This window comes from Vicia villosa, linkage group LG6 (genome assembly GCF_029867415.1).
Source record: "Vicia villosa cultivar HV-30 ecotype Madison, WI linkage group LG6, Vvil1.0, whole genome shotgun sequence".
NCBI lineage: Eukaryota > Viridiplantae > Streptophyta > Magnoliopsida > Fabales > Fabaceae > Vicia > Vicia villosa.
In genome coordinates, this window is record NC_081185.1 from 156448156 (window position 1) to 156467700 (window position 19545).

Consider the following 19545-nt stretch of genomic DNA (forward strand, 5'->3'; position numbering starts at 1 on the left):
TAATATTGTAAGCTACAAGAGTAATATGATTCTCAATTTTTGACTACAACCGACAAAGACTAATAAAGTTCATCCCAAAATCTACTCACTCACCAAGATAGATTATCCTTTATTACTATCTATTTTCTACTTTTTTTGGAAGTCCTTTATAGCTCAATTATACAACTTAAATTGAACATTTTTTTAATAGACAACTTTATTAAATATTTTATGAGTTAAGAAATTCTCTATTGGGAATCTATACGTTTTAGTTTGTCCTGATAATATGAACTACTCATATTACACTAAACTAAATCCATAACAGATTCAGAATTATTTTCACAACTAAATATAAACCAAATTCTGAAGCATCATACTTAGTGTCTCATAATATAAAATAATATGTCAATGGCTTTTTGCTTTCTGTGTAACTATATTTTATTTAAGATGTTGACAGCATGTTTTCAAACATTGCATTTCTACTCTCTCGGTTTCACCAAGTACATGAGTAGCCATGTGGACAGCTACAAACTACTATATCGGGTTTCAAAACCATTCTTATCTATGTACAAAATCATTTGACTATAAGGTAACTTTAATGTACATGGTCTAATTTAGCTTGCCTTAGTTTTTCATTCTACGTCAGTATTTTAATCTGTCTCATGTTTCTGTACTACCACACCTTTAAGAGTTTTGTTGAGTTCCATGTTAATATAATAATATCCTTTATTTTTTACGAAAAGATATAGTCACTTTCTTACTTTTGGTTCATGTTTATCCATGAATAAACTACCTTTGGTTCATAGTACTAATTTCATGTTTAACTATGAAAACCTTTATATCTACAAAACACCTTTGGTTCATAATTACTAATGGTTTCTTTTATATTTAACTGATTAAAAAATTAAAAAATGCAGGTACTATGTCACTTGTGGCTCATGTGATGTGACTGCTGCTAGACAGCCATCTGTAGCAGGGTTGCTACTATGATTGCTGGTTGCTGGCTCACAACCAAGAGACTAAATTGTAAAGCCTTATTTTCAGTTGCTTCATGTATCTTTTGAATATTGCCTTTTACTTGTAAGTCGTGTACAGTATAGTCCCTTTCCTGATGCAGTTATTCATTTTTTATAATGCTTATTTAATACTTTTTAAATTGACATTCACAAGCTTTGCAGAGTACAACAGCTTGATCACCTCAACAAGTAATGTTTCTGAATGTAAGTAACATATAGTATCTTGCTATAGATATTTTCAATTTCCTGTCCTGTCAATTTTGTTGTTCCATCTCAACTTTTTTTTATATTTGTTCAGTTCGTCTGTAATTTGAATCCCAACTGTCTACGATCCTATGCCACTGCCAAATGTGCTACCTGTTTAACCAGTGTTTACCATTCTATGATAATTTTTTGAATTTCTCAATTTTATATTCTTTTCAATTGAACATGGACCATTTAAGATATAAATACGGGTTTTCTACTAGATGGTCTTTGAAGTTATCAATTAAACTATATAAATATAATAAATGGTTCCTGAAATATATAAAATTACACAATATAGTTTTATATATTTTGATGTTAAGAGTAAATTGATTTATTTTTATAAATTAATAGTTCGTTGGCACTAACAATTCCAGTAAAGTTTAATATATCTACTGTAAGGAATTTCTAATGATATCATCATTTTACACTTTGCAATATATTGAGGAGAATTTATTATCACTCGATGAGAATAAGCTTTATCAACTCGTGAATTTTATTACTGAAACTCATTATTTTTACGGGTCAGTATCACCACAACACCGTTTTTATTTTAATAAACAAAATATTTATAATTATTAAACATATTAGTGATAATTTACTACATATTTATTTTTAAATATTTTTAATTATTAGTGATTTAATAATAACAACTATATTTCAGCAAAAATAAAACTTTATCAAATGAGCTATGATTTGTTAAAAAATGTCAGTTAAAGAATGGCATCAGTATTCTGTTTGAGACTATCCATACGTGTCAAGAACAAAGGGCTATGCTAACATGTCAAAACATATGCATCAAACCAAGTCAGACACAGGGCTATCCTAACATGTCAAAACATACACATGGTTATATCCATCAAAGACAACTAAAAACATAAATTAAAACTCAGAAATCCATCTTTAGAACCATCAAAAAAATGGAATTCATTATTCAATACATATATTTAAAAACATCAAAGGATTAATTTATTATTAATACAAGAATTTCAAGTCACACATATGAATGAAATAACATTTGACAATTAAGAAGAAAAACACTTGCAACCAGCAAGTTCATTGTTGATGCATCATTTGTTAAATATCAGGAAACCACTAAAGCCAAGCAAGTTCATTGTTCCAAAACCATAAATGCAACAGGTTCATGGTTGATGCAACAAGTTGCTATACACTGTGCAATTAAATACTTTGATCAACATTGTTTGTTTGTTTCTCGATTGCTTAGTTCCCGTTCCAGAGCCCCTGCACTTCAACCGGTTATCAGCGGGATTGGCATCGGAGATGGCCTTAGGCATGTTGATCAAAGTTCAAAGAGAAGGGCGAAGGGTAAGGGTTTTTGAAATTAAACTCGATTTTGCAATTTGTCATACAAATATTATATATATATATATATATATATATATATATATATATATATATATATATAATTCGACATGCTTATAATTGAAGAATTACTTTATATATTTATATTTTAAAAAAATTGATCAAACAATTAATATTTCTTTATTAGAATTTATTAACAAAAACTATTTTAAAAAAATTGATCAAACAATTAATATTTCCCTCGAACATTCAGGTTCCTTCAATTGACTTAGGGTGTGTTTGGTTGAGGGAAGAAGTTGTAAAGAGAAAAATAGGTGAAAAAAGTGTGATAAGAGAGAAGTATGAGAGAAATAGAGTAGATTTGATATATTGTTTGGTAGAAGAGAAAGAAATGAGAAATAGAAGAAAAAAGATGTGTTTAATTTATAAAATAACAAAAACACCCTTCATATAATTTTATGTTATTTAAATATTATTTTTTTATTTTAATTTAGTTAGCATAATTTTAAATAATTAAATAAAATAAACTATTTGAATATATATATATATATATATATTTGATATTGTTAAATAATAATTTTGATATAAATAAATTTAATATTTAAAATTATGATACAACTCGTTTAATTTAATTTATATTTTAATATTCATAAAATAGTACATTGCATATTAGTTATTATTATTAAATCATTATAATAAAAAATTTGCAATTAAATAAATATAAACATGTGCTAGCTATATAAATGAAAGGATATAAATCGAAAATCCAACATCTATTCTTCTTTCTTTACAGTATGGGGAGAATTGGAGAAATGGTGGGACCCATAGGATTTTGTTCTCTCTGCACAAACTATGTGATACTCCAAACAAAAGAAATGTTCCATCTCTCCCCTACTTTTCTCTTCCATATTTCTCTCGCTTCAATTTCTCTTATTCCAAACGAACCCTTAGTTCTTCTTGCTATTTGGATTAATTGGGCACCCTTTAAAGTTATAGTTTTCTTTTGGCAGTTTATAAGAGATTGCATTCCTACCAGAGATAACTTACTTAGGGGAGTTCAATTGACATCAGGAACTTACTCTTCCCTTTTTGTTCTCAGTTTGTTGAGTCGTCTACTCATCTCTTTTTGACTTGTGAGGTTACTTCCTCTGTATGGTATAAGATTTTTAGGTGGTTGGACTGGTGTACTGCTTTACCTAGTGATGTCTTGACTCATTTTCAGATGTTTACTCTTCTGAGTGGAGGACATAAGACCAGAGGGGGTTGTTGATGATTTGGCATGTCGTGGTCTAATCAATTTGAAAATCTAGAAATGATATCATTTTCTTTTATTCTTTGGTGACATCAAAAAACGTGGAAGACATGAGTATCATTTTGGCTTGGAAATGGTTTTTCGGAAGGACTATGAGGAACTCTTGTACCTTCTCAGCCTGACTTGAGAATCCTATCATGTTTTTGAGCCAATAGCAGGGTGAGTGGCTTCAGTCTCTCTTTAGACGTATTCTTGTTAGTTCTTGTCGGTTTTTGTTTCATTGGTGTCCTTTGTTGGAGAGATCTAACTTTGTTTAGATTCTGGTTCCTTGTTCTCTCTGGTCGGCACCGCTCGTGTTTTTTGTGGTTCGGGTTGTTTTGTTGATTCTTTTGTGACTTTTTGTTGTTTGTTGTTGTTTGGATGCTTTTGGTATGGATTGGCACTTCTCGTGTCGTTTCTTCATGGCGATCTTTGTGTACTTTCGTTAATGCTTATTTCATTTTTATTTATATATTATATTTTCCTTTAAAAAAATAAAAATAAAAATAAAAATTTACAATCCATTCATATAAATCACCGAATGACATAATCAAGTATTTGGAAGCATAAAATATGCACACTAGTATAGTCTTGAGACTTTTCACTAATCATTAAGATTCATTCTTCATGAATCAAGCTCAGGCTAAGCTTAATAGAAATAAGAAGGCCTAATCAAAGATCAAAAGGGAAATAAATTCACAAAATCCAATTAGAATAACAACAGAATTTAGGAAAGCATGCATTTTAAAAATTTAAATTAGTACATATATTATAGATTTAGATATGGCAAGAGCTGTCCTGGATTTTCTTCATGTATTTTGTAGCTGGCTGAAAGCTGATTTGTCAATGTCTATTTCTCCAAAATATGCATGAAAAATATTCCAATTATTTCTTTTCATTAAAATATCAGGAATGGCTAAACAACTTTGCTTGAAAAACACATTTGTCTTCTTCATTGCATTCAATTTTCTTCCAAAATATGATTCTTTACACATCCAATCTATTTTTGTTATTAGCAATCTATATAAATTCAAAAATGATATTTTGGCTGTTGGATTAGACATGGTATCCTTTCAATGTTATGTATAAAAATAAACTTCTACCTCTTAAAAATCCTTTCAACGGAATGTAGAAGTAGGGTCGTAATGATCAGTGCAACCTGGTCTATTGCACAAACCTCAAATAATCGGAGCCTCAAAATTGCATTAAACCCTTATAATAGTTAATAACTTATATAAATACTCTTTTCTAAATAATAATAAATTAATATTCCCTAACCCATTTAATATTGGGAGTATTATTTGGCATTATTGCTTACTTGCCCTTTTAATCTGAGTATTTATTTTGGGCGTTTTAGAGAATGAAAGACTGAAAGTAAACTTTCATTATTAATTATCAATGCACTAATTTACTAATATTACTATTATGTCTTGTTTGTGCATTATATACTTTCAATAAGTGGCTTATATACTTTACATGTGTTAATTATTAAGAAAATTGTTTAATTATATAGACTTATTAGCTTATGAAATAACTAATCATTTTACATAAGTTCTTTGGAAACAATGTTTATCATTTTATACAAATGATTTTGCTTACATATGGCTTTGATAAAACTTAATAAAATAATATATTATTAAAAGTATTTGAAGTTTTAAAATTTAAATTTAATGAATTTCATCTCTCTCTTTGCCTCTATACTCTATCTTCCGTTTTCGGTTTCAAATATATTTTTTGAGTTTGAGCTATTGAAGAAGATGAAGAATATATAAAAACCTCTTCTAGTGACCAATTTTTTCATGATAAATCAATCAGAAAAGTTAAATACTATATGTCATTTGTGATATCAGCAAAAACTAACATTGTTAATGATAATTATATGAAAATGATTAATCTGATTCAATTTGCAGAGTTAAGTGATCAAAATAGTTTTTTTAATTTAAATTAAGAGATTAAACTGGATTCCGAGTCAAAGATATAAGATGAAAAGAGGTATTTATAACCTTTTTAAAATAATTGATTTCAAAAAGGATAAAGAAGCAATTTGTTGTACACTTGTCTTCCATTTATGTATAATACTTTTTTTAAATAGGCAAAGATACTATTAAGGGGAGTATAATGGATACTCCGACTGAGAACAAAATGAAAAACTCCTACTTCTCAAAACAAGTGAGCGGAAGGATATTCCAAATATGAAAATTACAATTGTCTATTAACTTATAATAAGAGTATAACCACCTCCAAGAGTTAAGAATAATCTCCGTCATACATTCGGTAAAACTAAACACATCACCATTAAAAATGGCGACATTACGCTTTAACCAAATGCTCCAAACCGATGCTAGCCAAATGACTGCAACAATGTACCTTCTAGCTAAACTCTTAACCTTTTCACAATGCGTGAAAACCCCCTTAAACTCCTCCAACGAAATCTCCTCCAAGGATCCCATCCAAACATAGACTTTCCTCCAAATTATCGACACTATCGCACATCTCCCTAGCAAGTGAGGTAATGTTTCATCCTCCAGCGAACAAAACACACAAAGTAAATCACTACTAACCGTCGTTATTCCCCTTTTATGCAATTGGTCCTTGGCCGCTACTCTATTAAGAATAATCCTCCAACAAAAAAAAAGAATTTTAGACAGATTTTTTATATTATATATGTCATTTTGGGATTGTTCATTGTGTGAATCTCTACCCCTGAGTTTGAGAAAAAACGTAGCCTTAAAACGATAGTCATGTCATATTTATCGGTGAGATGTACATCTCAAAATATGGTATGAAGACTTCACTCATAAAAGATATATCCAGACTCGTCTACATGGTAGAGGTAGCCCCTCTTTATGTTGATAATATGGGTACGGTCCAAGACTCTAGGAACCTTTATCTAAAGCATGCTTCACCTATGGTGACCTTATATTATCATTCACTGGGATGTACGTCTCAAAGATCAGTACTAAGGTCTCACCTAGATGAGACTTATCCATAAGGGTCACCATGGTAGGGCTTGCCCCTCATTATGGTGAAAATCTGGGTATAGTCCATGACTCTAGGTTCCTTTATCCAAAAATATGAGAGACTACACATGAGGAGATTAGATAGTAAAATATTTAGAACCATCCTATCATATGGAGACCTCTTTAATTAGGTCATATGATCTCCAAATACCCTAAAAATCGGTCCTTATGGTTACACTTTGAACTTAAACAATCACATTGTGTCATATCATTAAAACATTTTTTGCATCATTAATTTCAGGGAATCTTGATAAAATAAATTATTGCTGAGCGCTATAGAAGAGAATGGAATCCAACAAATCAAATACCTTTCAAATCAAGTTAAGAGTTCCAGCTATAGAGAGTGTAAAGGCCTACAACATAGGGTTGACTAATATCCGAATGGGTGCCCTAATTACGTACAAGTAAGGAAAAATCTTTGACCTCTTGATTGTCCCAGTGCAAACAAAAGTTATAACGGCTTTGGTACTGTTATATGATCTGACATTAAGATGTTTTCCAAGACTTTCAACTAAATCCCACCATTGAAGAGTTTATCAAAATCCTAAATTCTTCTAAACCAACAAGCGGTCCTTACAAGAAGATAGGCAGACTCCCACTCATGGGGAAATGGCCAAAGTTCATGATATCAGTGTCTCCGACTTGAAGGCTAACCCAAAGACTTGAAGGGATTTCCAAGGATTTCCTAAAGAATACATAGAGAAGACGGCTAGGGATTTCACAACCGCTAAAAAATGGGACTCTTTAGAACTATCATGGCTCTTATCATCTCTGGCTTAGTTTTGTTCCCTAGTGAAGAGAACTTTGTTGACCTAACTGTTGTAAACGCGTTCTTAGCAGTAAAAGTTGAAGATGAAGAACCTACATCAGCCCTAATCACTGATATCTATTATACCCTTCATGTACACCATAAAAATAATGGGGTATGATGTTGTGTTATGCAAACTTACTCAACAAGTGTTTCATTTCCCGCATCTCTAAGGACATGTCGGGTGTTGGAATTATGAATGGGTATGAATGGTCTCGATATTTGGTATCACTAAGTAGAATTATATCATATGGTATCCTCAGATCCTCAACTGAGAAGTTATTATCATTAGTTTTGGGGACTTTCCAAATGGGCCTCTGATAAGTGCCAAATGTGTGTAAATTCCCGCTTGAAAACTTGGAACTTTTTGGCTCCATTTTGCGTTTTCAATTATTGTTTTCCCCAAGTTTTGCTAGAATTAATCGTTTTTAGTTTTTAGTAGTAGAATTTTTTATTTGTGTGTTATTGTGCAGAAAAGTGTTAGATCAAGCCTAAAAGAAGAAGGCACAAGCAATGGAAGAGAAGGCACAAAGGAAAGAAGTTGAAAAAGGTTAATTCTTCGGGCGAGACTGTGTAACATTAAACATGCAATTAATCATAAACTTGTCAAATATTTCAAATTGTCATAAAATTACGATATTTAGTCATTATAAGATATGGCATTGGATAAGCTTTCCAACGCTTTTGACCATGGATAAATCGGAGTTACGATTCTCGAGTTATGGAGAAAACAAGAACTTATTTTCTCAATACTGTCAAATTCTCCCCAAGCTCGCCGGGACAATTTGTCTAAGCATAATCTCTTTAAATAAGGCAGAAACGGATTTTTTGGGAATAGGTTATCATTTTAGGGTTTAGAAACCAATTTTGGAGAGTGGGAGGCTTGGAAAACATGGATGCGTCTTGAAGAATTAGAGTTGGGGTTTGCATCAATCAGAGAGGAATCACGGTAGATATTTATTATTCTCCATTTTTCACTTTGTATTTAGTTGTCATGTGTAGCTAATTCCTTTTCTTGTTGGGATTAGAAGTATTCCACCATAGTAGTATGTATTTCTTTTAATCTTTGTATAGTGATCTAGTTATGAATTAATATAGATGTTAATCATTGTTTTCATATTTTATCATGGTTTGAATCAATATTGAGAAATATCTTTCAAACTCTTGATCTAATATTATCATCTATCAATGACCAAATTTTAGACATATATTTAGGAGTTAGTATTCACTTTGTATCAGATCTTAATGTTTGTGTGTTGTTTAATAGATTGAGACATCATATGTTATTCTAATCGATAAAATCCCACAACGCCGCTTTAGACGTAAACGGTGTTGACGAATGATATGTGATTGTAGAGATGAATAACTTTTTTCACATGCTAAGATTAAGATAATGCACATGCCATAGGTTTTTATTCATCATGTTGTTATTTTCTAATCTATTCCTGATTTAATATTGAGGATATCTTGGTTTCAATGTTTAACCATGGATTTGAATTACTATTGAGAGATACAATTCGAATCTTGATCTAAGGTAGACCTCTCTTAGATTCTAAATGCTAGACATATCGTTAGGCTTAACATTCACATTAAGTATCCATTCTTAATGTTTCCATTTTATTTGATAGGTCGAGACATCGTTGATTAAACAATAAGGTTGAAAACTCATCAGAATTTTAGACATAAACTCTATTGTGAGTGATACGTTATGATATTGATGAATGTTTAGATTGTGTATAACTGATTGTGAAAATGTATATTCTATCGGTGGAAGAACTCCAATCCTTACAAGTTCTCATATCTCTTCAAAACATTATTTATTGTTCGACCGTTTTACTTTCCGAAACTTTAAACTTTCAAACATCTTGCAAACGTAAGCTTAAAATCCTAGTACTTATTGAACGACATTTGATATCACACTTTTCCCTATGGAGACGGTAAAATAAAAATACTTACTTTTCTTTGCTGCTTTACCGTAAAAACAACCTCTCATAGGTTCAAGGGACTATATAAGTGACAACTCAAACTTAGCCTTGAGACAACTCGGCTATCCTTTGGCGTATAAACCCGACGATAAATTATTGGAAGGCTTTATTCCATATGACACAACTGTGCAAAACCCAACTCTTTAGAGGCTTATTCATTCATGGGTAAGAATTAATCGAGGAAGAAGCAACCTAAAGAGGCAAAAGGATTAGGCTTCAAAACACTTCATCGTCCTTTAGTATTTCAACCTTAAATCCAAATTGCACGGAGAAAGTTTTTTCGATCTTCGATTCATGTTCGGGTCATGGATGGAAACACCTCAGATTGGATACCACACAACTAACCGGTACTTGCTACAAATAATTCTGTTAGAGTGATAACCTTAAAATGGTCTATTATGGGAAAGAAAGGAGATGATTTAGTTCGCTTATCCACACCCACTCAAATCAAGACACGATTTCCTGGGCAAAAGGTAAAGTCGGAATGAAAATTTATCAAGATAGACTCCTTAATTTCGTGGGACTCTTTATTTTATAATTTATATATAGTGTAATGTACACATTCAAAGGATTCTAATAAATAGAAATAGGAAAAAATAACTAATATCCTTATTTTGTAAATTTGTGTTTAGAGTAGTGTACACAATCAAAGGATTCTAACAAATAGAAATGTGTTAGTACCATGGTTTTAGGGTTGACAACAATTGTTCTAAAACATGATTCATGATAGATGCTGAAAAAGATGTCATAACATCTAGATCAAGCTGGTACTGCAGAATGAGACGGTTGCTTTGAAGACATATGTTATGACAGATGTCGTGACATGCTGAACTAAAACATCAATATATTTTGTTTTAAATTTTGAAAAATTTGATTTGATTTTGTGATATCTCTTTCAGATATATCTCAATGATTTATGCAGGTAAAGAAGATTTAATCTGAAACTAATGAATCAAATCTCCAACAGAATTAAAGTTTCTAAAATTGGATATTGAGAGAATTTAGGAAACTTGAAGATTTGTTTCAAGATTAAAAAAGATTTCTCTACAAAATATTTGGGTAAAGAGTTCGAGGCCCACGGACTGCTACGGAGTATTTAAAGAGAACTCTAGACCTAGTGCAGAACAACTTTTACAATTGTAACAATTAGGGGAAGTCTCGGGTATGAAGTTTTGAGAGTCTCTTGTGTGTTTAACTCACCCATGTTACTTGACTGTTTGTCAAGTTGTTGTTCTCACTCTTTAAGCTTTTAAGTATATAGTTGAGTATTGTTCTTGATTGGACCTTTTAAGCAAGATCAAGTATAGTTCTTAGTACTTGACTGTTTGTCAAATTGTTGTTCTCACTCTTTAAGCTTTTTAGCATAGAGTTGAGTATTGTTCTTGATTGGACCTTTTAAGCAAGGCCAAGTATAGTTCTTAATAGAAGCTTTGAAGAAAGACTAAGTATATTATACTGGAAGTATAATCCTCTTATGTCATTAGTTTATGATTAGTTAAGTCACTTAGATTGTGACTTGTTTTAAAACAGTAACTATGATTAGGACTGTTTGTTTATCACTGCGGTGATTAAGAGAGATGTCAATTTCTCATCTCTAGATGTTGATTTGTAGGTAGAATTTGCACCGGGTAATGATTAAGTGAGAAGTTGTAAACTGAAATTTTTTAGCTTTGAATTGATACTACCAATAATAGATTTCCTTACCGGCTTGATAGCTCCCAGATTAGGTGTTGTTGCATTGAACTAGGTTAACAGTTGACTGTGTTATTTACCATTTTGCATTTAATCCTGCATGATTTTCTATTTGGGAAATGTGTGTTTTGTCAGCAGATGATGTCAAGACATTTGTCCTGACCATGGTAGTCAAAACCGGACCAGACCAGTTGAATCGGTTTAACCAGGCATGTATCCGGTCAGAAGAGCCTTGAAAACCGGCTTGTAACAAAACCGAAATATGAACCGGGAAATCGGATAAAAACCGGCCAAACCGGATAAAACCAGTGGTTTTACCGATTGTACAAGTTGAACCGTGTTTTTATATCATATATCTTATACATATTCTACAGTAAAAAAATACAAATCCTTCTTATTTTCTCCTTCATACTCTATGCTTTTCTGGTAAAGGATTGGCTTGATTAAAAATTTGGAAAGAAAGAGGGAATATATTTTATTGAAGAGAGAAGAGAAGTTGTGGACGGTGCACAAATGGCATCTGAGAAAAGATTTTGCTAAAAACATATAACTAGTAAAATTAGGGTTACTTTTCAATTGAAATATTTTGGCTTAGAATTTAGAATCAACTAATTATTGTTGTGGTCCATTTCCATGTTCCCTGAATTTATTGCTTTGTTTGGATGAGAAAAGAAAATAGAAGAAAAGAAAATAAGATGAATAAATGTTGATGGAATAAAACTGGATAGAAAGTAGATTGAAAATAGGGTTTAATATACTCCACCCCCGCCAATATAGCGAGTTTCGGTTTGGCCCCCTTGAATATTTTTTTTAGCAAACGCCCCTTATAAAACCCAAAATCTGGATTTACCACACCCTTTTACCCTCTTTGCTGACTGGGCTTTGATGATGTGGCAAAATAAGACTTAATGAATGCATATGACCATGGTTTTTACCCTTTTATCCCTTATATTCAATTAAAAAATAGCTAATGACAAATTATATAATACTTTATTTATAACTTAAGTGGAGGATAAAATGGTTTATGTTTCTAATAATCATTCCCCTCAAATAACAAACAACAAAACATGATTTGAGTAGCAATAATAGCAATAACAATACAAAATGTAAACTAAAACAACTTCCAAATGTAGTACAGACCATGAGCAATGTAAAGAACAGACAAGGTAGGCACAATGACAAGAAACATAGCAATGTAAGCATCAACGGAATCACCACGAACACAGGGAGGCGTAATTTGAAGGAGAGTGAGCAACGACAGCATGGTTTGTTTGTAGATAATGTTGTTTGCAGTTGCTATCAACATCTCACTAAGGTTCTCAGTGCAACAACCTTCACTCAAACTCAACGCTTTACGTATCTAACCAATGCCATGGCTTCCTCTTCTCTAATAAACTCTACTGATTGCACCCTTTTCTAACTCAACAACTCAATCACACACAGGTTCTTTTTCTGTCTCTAAGTATCGCCATAAGTTGCAAATGCAACGTCCTTGCATCCATAGAGTAAAGCTTTTGTTGATATCAGCTTATGTTTCAGAAGTATGACCTTGTTTTTGTCTCTGCAGGTTTCTATGGAAGTGATCATTGTCCAGTTACCTTGGAGCTCTCTCCTAGTTTCAACTCTCAAAATGAGGATCCAGTATAAGTACTATTATTAGCTGTTTATGTAAGAAAGTCGCCGTCAGTTGTCATCATCTTATTTCTCTTTTGTCTAGATGCTTCCTGTTTCGTATATGAGAACTAGGAAACTATTTCTTGCTGTGTATCTCTCATTCTCTTGCATGAGCTAGCTGCATATCAGAAGAAACCTTATAATATTAGCATGGTTAATCCTCTTCAAAATGTTTATCTCAGAAGAAACATCACCTTTCAGAATCTTAACTGCAGCAGCATCACCTTTAAATGAAGCTCTATAAACATAACCTTTAATCTTGTTCTCTTCACTGAAAAACATGGTTGCATTTTGCAAATCTTGAAACTTGTACTTAGTCAACGAGTCAACCGCATATCGAATCCCATCCGATGAAAGAGACCAAGATTGAGTTGTTGAGGTAGAATACATGGGAACCTTGAACTAGTTGAAAGAGCAGCAAAAGCATTATTTGAGATAGAACCAGAGAATCCAGCTACCTATATCACCCTGGCTAATATTTATGCTAATGCTGGTATGTGGACTAAGGTAGCCAAGGTTAGAAAGGATATGGACAATAGAGGAATAGTAAAGAAGCCAGGGAAGAGCTGGATTGAAATTAAAAGGCAAGTGCATGTGTTCTTAGTAGGCGATACATCTCACCCTAAAATAAGTGATATACATGATTTCTTAGGAGAGCTCTCAAAGAAAATGAAGGAAGAAGGCTATGTTCCAGACACAAATTTTGTGCTGCATGATGTGAAGGAGGAGCAGAAAGAGCAAACATTTCTTACCACGGTGAGAGGCTTGCTGTTGCCTTTGGAATAATGTCAACTCCACCAGGAACTGCAATCAAGGTTTTTAAAAATTTAAGAACTTGTGTAGACTGTCACACTGCAATGAAATACATATCAAAGATTGTTCAAAGAAAAATAATAGTGAGAGATTCAAATAGGTTTCATTGTTTTGAGAACGGAAGATGCTCATGCAAAGACTATTGGTAGTAGTATACTGCAATAGCAGCTTTATTTAGCATTGAATGCACTGCTGCTATTGTATTACAACGGAAATGCGAAAAAAGGAAGAAGGATGTGAGTCACTGTGCAGGCATTACAACGGTAGCAAGTTGGGGATGCTATCAGAAAACGGGGTACAGCTCTTGAGCAGAAAGCTAATTTATTGAGTCAAATGAAATTCCTGTGTGACACTAGCTAGCAAGTGAAATATTCATTGTTGAGATGATGCTGGGAAGTTGTATGGAAAGTAAAGAGTTGTCGGATCAAACCCGGACCCTAACAGGGATAGTGGAATATGGCGGCGGAGAGGTGGTTGTTTTGGTGTATGGTGGTGGTGGTGGTTGTTTTGGTGGTTCTGCTATTAATGTTGTTGAAAATGAAGAAAGAAGCAGGGATAGTGATAAGAGTAGTGAGCCCAATCAGCGCCATCGTGTCTACTAACACATTGCCCAGTCAGCAAGCATGGTAAGAAGGAGTGGTAAATCCAGATTTTGGGTTTTATAAGAGACGTTTGCTAAAAAAAAAACATTCAAGGGGACTAAACCGAAACTCGCTATATTGAAAGGGGGGTGAAGTATATTAAACCCTTGAAAATAAAATGATTTTGTTGTTATTTGATAGAAGTGAAAGTGAAAAAACAGTGGAAGGAAAAAAAGATGTATATTTAGTAAATGACATATCTACTCTTATATAAATATAAATTATTAATATGAAAATCATGAAGATTAAAGTCTTAGATGTGGGCCCCACGTAAAAGTATGGTTGAATTTGTCTTTTTAAAATGTTGGATCTCTAATGCTCACTTTTTTTCCAAATATGAGTGGAAATCTTTTTGAACGTGAGTCCCAGATAAACTGCATTTTCTTTCCGCTCTGTTATTCATCTAAATGAAGGAAGCTCATATTCCGATAAACTTTTCATTCTCTATATTTTTCATCCACTTGGTTTCTTTTAAAACAAACAATGTGTACGTGTATTTAGGAACAACAAGGTTTAGTGTTTTGGGTTTCATATCATACATAAAAGTTTAATGAAATACGGAGAAATTAATTAATAAAATTATAATTTTTAAATCATGTATTTTTATTAATTAAAATATTTATATCAATTTTATTTTAGTATTTTAACTTTGTATCATATCATAATACCGGTCAGACCTCAGTCATACTCCGATTGAACTTTAAAACTTTGAATCCTCGAACACACTGGTTTAACATTCGGTCCGATTTTAATTATCTTGGTTTGATTCTACAAATTATGTCTGCATAATTATAGTCTAGTTTATCCTACTATGTTATGTCTGTTCACATATGTTGTAACATTTATCTTATCATCATGCGGGACATCATTATTAATATGTGGTATAAGTGTGAATTTTAAAATGAAAAAACAATTAATTTACTTAGTATATATAATTTTGTGTAGTATTCAAAGTATTCTAATTAACCGAAATGGAAATACTACTAATTTAGTTATTTATATAAATTTGTATATATTATTTAAAGTATTCTAATAAATAGAAATGGGAAAAATAAAATATAGCCTTATTTGTAAATTTGTGTACAGTGTAGTGTACCCATTTTAAGGATTCTAGAAAATAGAAATGGGAAAAAGAATTAATATCCTTATTTGTATTTGTAAATTTGTGTATTGTATATTATAAATAGAATAAATAACTAATTTCCTTATTCTATAATTTTGTGAATAGTATTCAAAGTATTCTAATATACAGAAATGAGAAAAATAACTAATTTCCTTATTATGTAAATTTGTGTTAGTGTAGTGTCCACTTTCAAAGAATTCTAACAAATAGAAATATGGGAAAAATAATTCATATCTTTATTCGATTTATTGCTTCATTACCACTACCTCTCATATATAAGTTCTCCTTGTTAGAGTAATACTAATACTGTACTTTACACCGTCTACTTTATCATTTGCAAGAAAGTTCTGTGTCCTTTTATCAATCACAAGATGAACACCAATTTAGTTGAATCATTCATGGTGATGGATTCAGATGCTACTAGAAATGAAGGTTCTGATGACACTGATTTTAGCTTTGCATTCAACGATTCTACTTTTTCAGATAGAATCATTCAACTCGAAATCATGAACGATCTTTTTGAAGTTTGTACTAATGCCGAGAGTTGCTTCACAAGTGCAAATCGAACTAGTCGCAACGAATGGAGAAGGGAGGACATCCAGAAAGACAATGGTTAATACAAATATTTTTCTCCAAAACTCTTTATAACTTATGAGTTTTTTGTTTTTCCACTTTTTGAGATACAAGTGTAAAAAATATTTTTAATAATTCAAAAATGAGTGATTACATATTTGATTGGTGTTCATCTCGTGGCCCTGGTGTGTTTATTTCAGATTTTGTCTAGAAATCAGAGGGAAACAAAGAGAATGAGTTGAAATTTATAACTCATACCAAATTAACCACATTAGGTTTCCACAAACTGAAAAGAAAATTATTTTTCTATGTTAAATGAATGCAATCTAGTTAAATATTTCAGGGTTACTAAGGCGTCCATTTTTCAATAATACTCTACCAAATTTAATGGTATAATACCGTAGTTGTAAATATGGTATGAATGCATGCAATATAGTTAAATATGATTTGATTTGCATCATTATTATGACATGAGCCAGAGCAATGATAAAACATGATTATGTGTATAGGTGTTTGTCTAAAAAATTTTGCGCTGTACATATTAGTGCATATCAAATTACATGTTTTATCTATCAATATTTCATCATTCTAATATGCTCTCTCTTGTTTTTGGTGGTAGACTTATTTTTGGAACAGCCTAACATAGATGATTGTGCGCCGCATAAGCATCATGATGCAGAGGTAGAAGCAATGGTTGAAGTGTCCACGACTGGTATATGATTAATTTAAAAAAATCTATTACGGCTAGTTCAAGTCATGGAGCCAACATCTTGCATTGTTGTTGGTTTAACCATGTTTATCAGAATCTTGATTTTTCTGACAACAACTATGGGTTTGATAATCTATTGCACAATTTGGAAATAATTGTGAATTATGTTGATACACTAATTGAATTACTTGGGTGGCAACATAATCTTAAACTTAAAAACACTTTTTTTTCTTGCAAGCTAAACATTTGTTTTCAATAAATGTTGAGTTTTTAGTTCTGCTCTCTGGTTTGACTTGGGTTATTATGAATATAGGTTATATGGCTGTTAACGCTGATGAGATTGCAAATTTTCACATGGACTACTCTGCAGTTGTTAAAGTGAAGACATTGTATGTCAGCTCCGCCATCCTAGCCGTGAAGAGCTTGTTCTTCTACAAGGTGAACGTCTCTTCTTTATTTGTTAGATTTGAATATTTTTGCTAAATATTGTTTGCTTATTATGTGTATTATTTTGCAGCTCTTTTCTAACGGGATGATGGAGTCCAAGCAGAAGCACATCATCCTAAGAATCACTGCATCTGGTATAAACATATTTAAAAAGCTTTATAGATTATTTTTTTAATTAGATTTGTTTTCTCCAACAATTTGTAAACTAATGCTGATTTAATTTTCATGTTTCAGAGGAAGCTCCATTCATGGAACTTTTGAAATTTATGTACAACAGTTCTCTAAACGTCACCTCACCGCCTAGCTTACTGGATGTCTTAATGGCAGCAGACAAGTTCAATGTAGCGTCTTGCATGAGATACTGTATCCGGGTATTGTTGAACATACCCATGAAACTAGAGTATGCATTGCTCTACCTAGAGCTTCCTTATAGTGTCGTGATGGATGATGTTGTTCTGCCATTGATTGTAGCAGCAAAACAGTATCTCGTTTCTCGTTACAAGGACATCATAAAGTATGTTTCTTTATTCTGTGTAGTTTAAATAATTTATACGATATATGTTGCAAATGATATTTAGGACATAATTGATATATTTATAATTGTCTATTGATCACTGCTGATTTTTTTTAATGTTAATAAGTTTTATTAATGATCAGGCATCGGGAGGAGTTGATGGGATTTCCACTTGCTGGGGTTGTAGCATTATTATCCAGCGATGAGTTGCAGGTCGCATCTGAGGATGTAGTGTGCGACTTCATGCTGATGTGGGCTCGAACCCAATACCCAAGACTGGAAGAGAGGAAAGAAGTTATAAGAGCAAAACTTATCCCCTTCATCCGCTTCCCATACATGACATGTCGCAAGCTGAAGATGGTCCAGAGTTGCAATGAATTCGAACATGAAGTCACTTCTAAGCTAGTATTTGATGCCTTGTATTTCAAGGCTCAGGCACCACACCAGAAACGAATACTAGCGGCGGAATCGACTTCCATTAACCGCTTCTTTATTGAGCGGTCATACAAGTATCGTCCCATTAAAGTTGTGGAATTTGAATTTCCACTTCAACAGTGTGTGGTCTACTTAGACCTAAGGCGGGAGGAGTGTGCCAACTTGTTCCCCTCTGGCCAAGTTTGTTCACAGGCCTTCCAATTAGGCGGTCATAGGTTTTTCTTGTCAGCGCATTGTAGTATGGACCAACAGAGCTTCTACCATTGCTTCGGTTTTTATTTTGGCATGCAGGAGAAGGACTCTGCGAACTTCAGTGTTGAGTATGAATTTGCTGTTCGGTCGAGGCCTACCTTAGAATACATTAGCAAATATAAAGGCAACTTTATATTTACCGGGGGACGAGCAGCGGTCGGTTACAGAAATTTTTTGTCCACACCTTGGACATCGTTCATGGCAGAGGACAACCTAATTTTCTTCATTAACGGTGTTCTCCATCTTAGAGTTGAGATAACAATGAGAAACTAGCTTTATTTTAATAGTCTTTTAATTTTGTATTTCTGATATTTTGTAGCATTTTTTTCTTATTTCCCTTTAATCCTCAGTAATTGTTTAGTTATAAATTTTTGGCAAATTATTCTTATTTAGTTAGTGGGGCATCATAATTCACAGTAAAAAATATCCTGCAATCTAGCTATGGTTTGTCAAAACTTGTTCTTTTATAATGTCTATTTGGGATGAATGATTTCAATTTTGTAAATTTATTTGGTTGAATTTGAGTTTGAAATAAAATTAATTGACTTTTGTTAATTTGTGTTATATTAAGTGATTTTGATTCAGAATTTAGTGTGATTTGTTAATATATTGTAAAAGTTATTTTGGATGACTTGTGGTTAGAGGGTCACGATCAACAATTGAAACAAATGTCTTTAATTGTAAGTTTTATTATTGACTTGTGTTTTGCACTTACTAATATGTGTTAGGGTTTTATGATTTTTTTCCTTCTATTTAGGGATGGCAATGACCAGGGTTTGGGCAGGGTACTACATTACCCATATCTGCGGTTTAAAAAAACCCATGTACCTGAGTCCATACCCGCATGGACATCAATGTTCGTACCCGTATCTATATCATACGGGTACCTCAATACCCATACCCGGTTATCCGTGTTTTTAATAAAATTAAATCGATAAATTATAAAATCTCATATAATTTTAAGTTTTTTAACAAAATTAAAAAAATTATGGATGTTATTGTTGAGT

At 32.3% G+C, this 19545-nt stretch overlaps 2 protein-coding genes and 1 long non-coding RNA gene across 3 annotated transcripts; all 3 read left to right on the top strand.

Moving 5' to 3' along the window:
• Window positions 1–2192: 2192 nt before the first annotated feature.
• LOC131612905 (uncharacterized) lies at window positions 2193–3015 on the top strand. The gene is made up of 2 exons (XR_009287496.1): window positions 2193–2564; window positions 2815–3015. It is a non-coding gene; the product is annotated as an uncharacterized LOC131612905 (long non-coding RNA).
• Window positions 3016–13460: 10445 nt separating this feature from the next.
• LOC131612906 (pentatricopeptide repeat-containing protein At4g37170) lies at window positions 13461–14035 on the top strand. Its single transcript, XM_058884651.1, is given in 2 exon segments — window positions 13461–13779; window positions 13782–14035. Coding segments are annotated over 2 exon segments (465 nt in total). The 5' UTR covers window positions 13461–13526; the 3' UTR covers window positions 13994–14035.
• Window positions 14036–16006: 1971 nt separating this feature from the next.
• Window positions 16007–18811, top strand: LOC131615085 (BTB/POZ domain-containing protein POB1-like). Its single transcript, XM_058886592.1, has 6 exons — window positions 16007–16220; window positions 16801–16893; window positions 17204–17328; window positions 17408–17471; window positions 17572–17851; window positions 17995–18811. Exons 1-6 carry the CDS (start codon window positions 16007–16009, stop codon window positions 18809–18811), a joined length of 1593 nt encoding a protein of 530 aa, XP_058742575.1.
• The last annotated feature ends 734 nt before the right edge of the window (window positions 18812–19545 follow it).